Source organism: Calidris pugnax, unplaced genomic scaffold, assembly GCF_001431845.1.
Source record: "Calidris pugnax isolate Ruff unplaced genomic scaffold, ASM143184v1 scaffold20, whole genome shotgun sequence".
Classification (NCBI taxonomy): Eukaryota; Metazoa; Chordata; class Aves; order Charadriiformes; family Scolopacidae; genus Calidris; species Calidris pugnax.
Window position 1 is genome coordinate 27649833 of NW_015094510.1, and position 9608 is coordinate 27659440.

Genomic DNA, 9608 nt, shown 5'->3' on the forward strand with positions numbered 1-9608 from the left:
TAATTCGGAGGCGAAAAAAAAAATAACTCTTTGGACTCTATGCCAACACAACTAATCACATCAATTGTAAGGTGCTATTAAGCTGTCTTTTCCAGTCTATGTAGCACCCTAGACAAGTATTTCACGTTCCTCTTTCTGGTACAGGCTTTTAAAAAGATTCCATTTTTTTTAACTGAGTTATGGGAGTTGTCATTCTGAGTTTTAATTAATTCTGTCTCTGTGAGTGGTTTGTGTCAGGCCTTAGACATGTCTCTGATTCTTACTCTGTTTTGTTTTCATCAGAGATGCTTGTCATTGTGTTTGTGTCACAGAAACGTTTTGAGGGGGCATCTGCCTGCACAGCACTTCACATATTCAGAAGACCGTAGAAATACCGTTGTTGCTGTCAGCTCCTGTACAGTGTATTGGCACAACCCTGCTGGGCAATGTGCGTTGCAAGGGAAGATTGTATACCCTAAAATTAGGGCTGCTGTGATGAGGTAGTTTTGCGATCGTTAAAGATAAGAGACAAGTAGTAACTTTGTTGAATTATAAGACTAGCCTTTATTGATCTATTGATTTAGCATAAGAGGGGCTGTGAGAAAAATAAACTGCACATCAGTGCAATGTTCCCAGATAAGCAACTTCCCAGCAAATGGCAATTGCAAGGCAGTGGCACGTTTCCAAGCTTTGTGCTGAAGTGACACAGCTCTTCCATCAGGGTTGGGAGACTAGAGATCAAAAGTACAATAAACAGCTTTAGAAAACACACGGAAAATGACATGGTGTGACATGTCAGGAGCTGTCCAGAGAGTTTTCCTTGCACGCTGACTGCAAGAAATGGTGTAAAAGTGATTGTAGAGACAACAAAAAGAGTTCTGGACTGGGTGTTTCTGCCATAGCAGTAGAGAGCATTGCAGGGCTTGATGATAAGAGAGCTGCCAAGAAAAATAAGTAAAATTTGGTGCACAGAAAATTAGGTAAAGCCATTAAGAGAGTGAGAATACGGATCCATCTACAAGATGGAAAATGAGGAGGGTAAGAAGTGTAAGAGGCTATGATATTAGAAGGCAGTTCCTGGTAAAGCAGGTTGCTTTAGCCACCTCCAGGATAGGTGTACGGCCTTTTTTTCTTCAACAGCCTTGCTCATCTTCTTGAGAAGGGGTACTTCTGTTGGCAGAGGCGAAGAGGGAAGTTGTTTAAGGTATTACTTCGTGCTATTGGATGGGTTAAATACATCAAAGCTGTCCTATCGCTTTGTATTGCATTAAGAGTCTGTGGGAGTAGAGGAAAGGGAGGATTTTCAAGTCTGTAAATGTAAACAAAGCTTTATACAAACTTCTGAAGAAAGTCCTGATTGTTGAAAGATACTGATCCATTAAAGCAGCACTCAGTGCGTCTTGCATGCTCAGCGAGTTTACTCCAGAGCTGAAGGGGCCTAGGTAAACTCCTTCTACATTGAAGGGCTGCATCCGTGGGGTAACTTTACCAGTAGGCTAATCCTTAGCTTTGTGCTTTGGATTTAAAAACTGTTTTCCTGTCTGCTTTAGACATTTATTAATCACTCTGTGAAATGAAACCTTCCGAGTCATGTAGTACAAGGAAAAACAAATATTACATTGGCCCAAAAAGAGTAGAAAGTTTCCATTTAAGAACTCTAGCTAGTGTATATGGAGACTGATGTGAGCGGCCAGTTCATAAGTTTTCTTTATTTTGTGGAACTAGTTCTGAGAGACTTAATAGCATTATTCAGAAAATATAATACCTGGTTTTGAAATGGGATATAACCAGAATTTTGGTGATGTCATAATTCTTTGCTAACTGTACTTTTAGATAAAGGTTTACTTCACCTTGAAACAACAGAGTCCGTGCATCAGTCACGCTTCTTAATTTCCATTTTCTCTTGTACAGATGTACATGGGAAGATTGGCCATCCTGTCGTTGTCAGACTCTTCAAAACCTTGGAGTTATTTCAAATAGCGCAGTTGTGGGTACTTTGAAGCTAAAATTTGAAGTAAGGTTACTAAACTTAATAAATATAAACTGTATGTAAATTGTATAGCACGTCTGTAGCATACCAGTTAATAAACTGGTAGAACTGCAAGTATTGCACGAATACTCTTTGGCTGGTCTGTGTTGCTTTTTGTTAACTACCGTGTTGGCAGCTGCCAAATTTTCATTTGTACTTCTGAAGTTCTCAGGAACTCCAGTTTGGAAGAACTTCACTCTTCAAAATGTATTTAACTATAAATACATTTAATGCACAACAATTGTACTGGTTACATTGCAATTATTTGTCAGAAAGATGGCAAGTCTATCTCAAGTATTTCAGGGAAGGGAGGATTGGGGGAAATGGTGGTTTTAAGAAGGCAAAGATACTGTATTGAAAAAAAAAAGTTGCTATATAATACTCTGCGTGTGATATACAGCAGTGGTCAAATCTCAATTATTACATGTTAGTTATAGAATTCAACTCCTATTTTTCTTCCTCCCCAGCCCTCCCCTTTTTTCTGTGAGCTACATGGCTTGTTTTGGTTCCCCCCTTAGGTCTGCTTACATCGCAGACGATTTTGTAGACGACCTCTCTGTCTGTCTGAAAAAGATGTATGCAGAAGTAAAGTCTGTGGCGAATGAATTTCTTTATTGGACTGCAGCAAGTGTGTCATTAGGGAGCTGTTAGTGTAACAGATGATTGCCCTGCAGGCATTCACAGGCTGCTTTGGAGCAGAGAGGCGTTTTTGTAGAAAGCAGAGACCAGTTAGTCAGGTACAGTGGCCTGTAAGTTGTCTATTGCTGCCTCCCCAGAGAGCTAAGACTTTTAGGTATTGCAAAAAATGGAATGGCATAGGACTTTGAAACAAAAAAAAGTATATTAATTTTAAGTAAGTTTCTGGAAATAAATGAGTTAGTTGTATTGCTGTGGCTAAAGCTCTGTAGTCTCTGCTGTCTGTGTGTAAGAAAATAGATGCTGAACTTCTTGTTAGAGCTTAGGAGCTACACTGCTGAAGAGACTGCCTCTGAGAGAAGGTCCCAAGCTGTCAGATAGGGATCCTGCTTTTGAGGGCTGGTTTTCTGCCAGCCATGCGTCCTGCTCAAGCCTTCTGCCTCCTATCCCATCCTCACCTGACCTCAGACCCATAGCTGTGTGTATGAATGTTTCTTTTGAAAACAGCTGCTGCATAAATTATTAGACAGAATTTTGGCATCGAGCATTATGCACGATCATTTTCTGAAGAAAGCTTTCTTTGTCATCTTTCAACAATTGCGTTATTTGTTGGCTTCTGCAGCATAACTGGAAACATGGATGATACTGATTTAAAAATCCTAACTGCCTTGCAGTGAAATGAATTGCAATCACAGTTCTTCATTTCAAGAGAATTCTTGAAGTTCTGGATGACTTTTTGTTTGTTTGTGATGTGGAGCCTGCTAGTGTTTTGGTGGTTTGGTCCACAGTCCAGCCTGTGCTGTGAAGGTCTTGAGGGCTGGAGTGTTGTAGAAGTAGGAGCCCTGCAAAGTCACAACCCTGCTAATCCTGACTTGGAAGAGTCACCTTTGGGAACTGAAATGCCAAAGTGATGAGCCTTTATGTCTAGTAGGTCACAAGTTGGTTTCAGAATGTCGGAAGCGACAGGGGTCTCATTCCCAATCCCAGTTGGCTGGGTTTTTTTTCCTCCTCCCTATTTGCAATGCCATTTCCCAGGAGTGTTAAGATAAAAGTAAGTGTAAGTAATTAATTGTTTCAAAGATAAAAAATTAGTAAAACTGATACGGTTGCATCCACTAAATATAAATTCATTGGAAACGCATAAGTAGCAGAAGTGAGCTCCCACTCCAGTAATAATAGTGGTGATGCACAGTATTTTGCCTGGCAGTGATTTTTGGTTTCTTTTGGCCAAATATTTTCCTTGTGTTTGTTTTGTTTTGTTAATGTTAGCTGCTGCCAATAATTGGGAAAGATAGGGTGTTATGTTTCTATTCAGTGCTTACTTGATTTCAATTTTTGCACAATTTTAAGATTCTGAACGCCTTTTTATATAGATGTATTACTTGGTTAAAGTGCTTTTGCGTGAATATGCTGTTTTGAAATTGCATAACATTCTGAGTATGGAAGCATAAAGACAAAGTCTGGTTTTTGCATTATGTAAAAAATAGAAACAATGGTCTGTGAATTTAAGTTGTGGACTCTATCAGTTGAGTTTGGTTTTGTTATTTTATTTTTTTTTCTATCTTATAATATGGTACAAGGACTTTATGATCTGAACTAGAAACAAGTTCAGCATGGTTGGCTCTAGATTTATTAAATTTCTTTCCCTTTTTTTAAAGAAATGATAGAGGTTTTTTGTGGTTTTTTTTTTTTCTACTCTTGTAAAAGATAGTACAGCAAACACTTCAACAATACCTTGGCTATTATTTGTTTTGCATAGAGTTGTGGGGTTTTTTTTCCTTTGTTGCCTGTGTACTGTCATAATTTGTTAGACCCTCAAGATCTGCGGGGCTGACAGTGGAACTTCATTTTTAGTGAGTTTTGCACAAGAGGATTCTTACTTTTAGCTGATAGCTTTGTTTTCTTGCATCTGAACAATAAAAGTTAATTCTGTAAACTCATCTAAATTACATGTCTATCAATTGTGATTTAATGAGGTGGTATTATCCTACAAAACTTTGTAGTCGTGTTTCTGATTTTAAAAATTACCTTAAGGTTTTAAAATATGTTTTCAAATAAGTAATTTAGGGTTGGTTGATAGTAGTTTAGCAAAAATTTTGGGTAAAACCCAAAGCAAAAAGTTGGGACGTATTTATGGAAGAATTCGCAGTGATAAAACATATGAGAGTATGACAGTCATTTAGAAGGTGATAGACATGGTCTTTCTTGGAAGGCCCTCAGAAAGTAATCAGTTGTTAACACAGATCTCCGCCTTGTGCCATATGCTCTTATTTGTCTCCTGGAGACTGGACTTACTTATCAGTCATCTTACCATACCCCTTCTTTTCAATGCCAATATAGCCATAAGCACATGAAGATAGTTGTGCTGCTTTCTATTCCTTTTAGTACTGTTGAGTTGGCACGCTTATAAAATGGTGGATGAGAATCTAATTTAGCTTTTGCATCGTTAATTAACTGAGTTTAACTCCAGGGCTTCAATCTGCCTTCAGTTTTGCAAGCAGTGAGCCTGTACTGTCAAAAAGGTGAACACAGGGATTACTGCAGCTGGGAATCCTGCTTGCTGTTAGCAGATATTAGAGCCAAGCTTGTTTTGCTTCTTACTGCTCTTTTGATTTTTTTTTTTTTTTTTTTTTTTTTTTTTGAGGAGTACAGTAGGGAAAGCGGAGAGAAGAGAGGGCAATCTCTTCTGTGAACTGGAAATGTGCTATAAAATTTTATCAAAAAACAATGTTGTAAGCACCCTTTTTTATTCCCCTCCCCTTTCCCCCCCACCCCCCAAGCTTTTTTGGTTAAAAAAAAGAGAGGGGAAGGAAACTGCAGAAAAGTGTATTCGTATTTTTCCACAATATATTCAACAATACCTTAGAAGAGTAGCCTTACTGATACTGTCCAATACTTCAGAATGTCTTCTGTAATTAAAAAAATAATCTACTGGAATGTAATTCTCTTTATGCTGTGCAAACATAGTATTATACCTTTATAGTTGTGTTACATTAATTATGATGAATAGAACTTAAAGACACAGTTTTAATTTTTTCAGGCTGATTTTTCATTAAACAAAATCTATTCTGTATCTGCGCTATACCATTAGATGTCTCTTTCTGTCATCTTTAATATTAACAGTCATTTTTCTTTACCAGCCAGCAACATTGATGCTTCTTAAATTCTGTTTTCATCCTTTCTCTCTTTTTTTTGTCCAGTCCCTCTTTTCAAACATATCTCTGCAGATTAGAAGAAGAAACAAAAATGAAATGCTACTGCACCTTTGGTTGCTGTGCAAGTTTTTCTGATGTCTACTGTATTTTTTATTGCAAAGAAGCAAGGAAAAAGAACTTCTTTTGTAAATATATATAAAAATACGTTGTATTTGCATTTTTCTTTATGAATGAGAAGCCATTTGTACAAAAGTTTGCTTTTGATAAATGAATTACTCTGAACATTTTGCTTTTCTCGTTATATATTTTTATTAAGCACTTCTGAATATTTTATTCACCTGATGCAGTCATGGAGTTATAATACTGGCATCTTGTACTGTTCTGAGTAGTATGACACTTCAATTTTTCTTAGTATAAATGTAATTCCAGTTAATATTTTTGAAGGCAGTGCCATTCTTGTACTCTTTGCAGATCAGCAGCAGGGCTGATTCATGGAAGCCATTACTTTAACAGTGTGCAAGAAGGTGACTAGCTGAGTTAGAATGAATTGCAAAGGAGGCAGGATGCTATCTACCGATAACATTGCAAGTATTTTTTTGTTTTCAAGGCATAAAAACTTTTTTGGAACAGAACACAATAGTGAATACTTCCATTACCATGTAGATACGACTTACAGCCTTTCTGGTTTAAAAAGAATAATAAAAAAAAAAGAGAAAAATATATTTTAAGCAGAGCAGATTTTCTTCTTTTCTTTTACTGGGAGGGTGTACTTGCATTTCTCTTCATTTGGGAAAATGACCATATCATTCCTTCACTGAGAAAAAGAGATGCTTTTATAGACATGAAATAGTTTTGATGCTTTAAAATTATGTTTTTTCTTTGTTTTCATGATGTTTCAAGTTTGACCGGAGTTGACAGATTAAATTGCAGCTTTGGAGTTCCTTATACAAATTTTGCTTCTTGTAAATAATGTTAATGGTTTTTATATTGGAAGATGTCTGATATAAAAAGTTTTAAAAATAATTTGTATCACTTGGGAAACTGTTCTCTCTTTATTCTGACATTAATGGATTATTATTCTACAAAAAATAGAAAGGAGGTTACTACTTGGAAACCTGTAGATTTTGGTACTGGCTGACTTAATTGCTTTCCTATCATTTGCTGAAAAGTATATTTTGTACATGTAAAGCAACTGCTTTGGAATTTGTACTATTTGCTGTGATGTACATGAACTCTGTTTTGATTAATTTAAAACCAACACTTTTAATTTTGTTTTTGGCAGAAGGGGACAAAGACTTTGTAGAAGACTTAAGTGGACAAGAGGCTAAAGAAAACAAGAAAAATGCCGAAACCAGTAAGTAGCTGTTTTCTTACTGATATAAAATCTGTCAGGGTTTCACATTTTAGAGTGGTGATCTTATAACAGCTCTAGTTGTTTTGACTCTGCCCTTTCTAGATTTCGTAAGATCTGATAATGTACAGTTGGAGTTAGTTTAATGCCAGTACGTGAAAAAGATCAGGAAAGCTAAGTACTGCAAGTAGCATGGAGCACACACGTGGAGGTGGGGGCAGTACTTAAAAACCACAGTGAACTTAGTGCCCATTTGGCTGGCAGGAGGAATGACTTTTCAGGAATTGTTTACTTTGAGATGAGATGACATAGAGTGGTTAATGGAGGCATAATTGCAGCCTGACTCAATGTCTGTGAGAATCAGTGGAAGGATTTGCTGCAGGATTTGGCAGAGAAAGACAGAACATGTGTTAAAAGGTCTGTGACGGCAACAGCACTAAGTTAGGTGGTAGTTTTACCATAGTAGAGGGTATAATCCAAAAGGTAAGCATTGAAGAGAGAAAATAAGCAATGTTTGTGGTCTCCTATTCATCTCACTTCAACTGAGATAACGGTTCATCCACTTTCTATCCAGGGGAAAAAAATAATCTCCAACTTTTGTTTTAATAATAGTTCTAGAATTCTTTGAGGAGATAATTATTCAGCAGCTTGTTTCTTTTGCTGTTGGTGTAGTATTGATTGCTTTGGATTTCATCTGCTGTGTTTAATGACTTTTGGTTTTCTCTTCTCCTTGTAACCAGTGAGCAAAGCATTCAGAAAGGGACCCGAATTGTCAGGGGAGATGGTTTCTATTCAACCCAGTTGGTTTATGTAATAGCCTTCAGGCTTTCTTTGTTTTCTGATGTTTCATTGAAGTTGTAGATTAGGAGTAGAGCAGATCTGTTACTAAGAATAAATGTCTGTGTGCATGTGTGTACGCATATACACATACCTATACATAGATAAAAAATTTTTTTGCTATTAATCAGAAATTGCTAGTTTAAATAGTCCATATTGCATATCAGTGTTTGGAACCAGTACAGCTTAATGAATAATGTCAGCATGGGACTGTCCAAGGGCTAGAAGGGCCATACCATACTATTTCTCTAATTTCTTTTTCCTTCCCCCTCCCCTGCCTTATGGACTGGGGGCAGTATCTTAGCACTTTCTGAAGGTTTAAGCATTCATATCCTGCTCCATTCTTACGGAAAGCTGCACTATTAAGGGCAGGGAAATGTGTTAGCAGCATACTGTTTTCTGACCTTTTTGAGTCCTGGCTACAATAATTGAGCGGTGCCTTTGATAGAGCTTCTCAACTGGAAAGCTGTATTTCAAGCATAAGGCAAAAAGTCACTGTGAGCTACTGTGGTTCCTGAGGCCCCCAACACCGTGCAGCTACAGAGCAATGAAGTCATAGAAGTGATGACTAAGAAAAAAAGACAGCCTAAGTGACATTACATCTTTTTAAATTCTGGGATTGGAACCGTGAAATTTAGGCAGGCAGGGTTCCCTCTATTTTAAGGACCTGAGAAAATTGTAGGAAATACAGTTTTAGGGTTGTTGACAAGAAAAGCAGTATCCTTAAAATTGAGATTGCAGAGGCGTTGGAAGAGCTCACAATCCACCCCAGGAATGGAAATGAGCTACCAGATCTTAGGAAAGAAGCTGGACTCATGCCACAGATGAGATAATTTTTTTTTTTTTCCTTTTATGAGGGGCTTTATATAAAGAGTTCTTGTGTGTTGGGATGTTCTCGTTTGTCTCCTGACTATGTAGGCCCATGTGAGATCTTAGAAGGGAGCCAAGTGAAAGGAGCCATTAAAAAGTGAAATTAAATTGATCATGCTTTTCAAAAAATGTTATATGGATTTCTTCCTGTAAGCTACAGGTTGCTGTAATAATAATTGGTAACTAGTGAATAAAAAAGTAGCACACATGCCAAAGATTAAGTCATTTTACCTATAAAAACCAAACCTCATGTTTTGCTCTGATTGCTTCTTAAGTGGTAGATTGCTTTGGTGCTTTTCCCCTTCTCCCTCCCCTCCCCCCCCCCTTTTTTGGAGACGGTAAGAGCCTAGTCACTGGTTATGTTTAATGAATCCAACATCCAAGAGTCTTGCTGCTCTGCTAGGGTTTGATGGACTGGACTGTAGGCGATCTCTTGCTCTGGATGTACATGGTAGCTCTTACCAGTTGTCTTTGAAGACAATCCACAACAACCAAATGAACTTCTAGTCCAGAAGCTATTTGTGTTTCAACTCCTTGTTCTGTATTTTTGATAGCGGTTACAGCGACTGTCAGTGTTCTGTAATTGTATTATTGGAGGTCTTTTAACCTGAAAACTAATGAAATAATCATGGATAAGACTAAGAAAACCCAGTTAGCATAACTGGTGAGAATTTTGACAGCGTTATTTTATAGCTCTCTTCTTTTTTATTACTGTGACCTATTTAGTTATATATTTATATCCCCCCCCCCC

The 9608-nt window shown here is 37.4% G+C and overlaps 1 protein-coding gene across 1 annotated transcript in view; it reads left to right on the forward strand.

The window, feature by feature from the left end:
• The first annotated feature begins 1948 nt into the window (after nt 1-1948).
• RDX (radixin) overlaps nt 1949-9608 on the forward strand; it is a 46926-nt gene continuing 39266 nt past the window's right edge. Inside the window, exons 1-2 of the mRNA XM_014965943.1 lie at nt 1949-1993; nt 7082-7153. Of these exons, the coding sequence (XP_014821429.1) occupies nt 7142-7153 (12 nt within the window). The 5' untranslated portion in view covers nt 1949-1993; nt 7082-7141. The remainder of the gene's footprint in view (nt 1994-7081; nt 7154-9608) is intronic.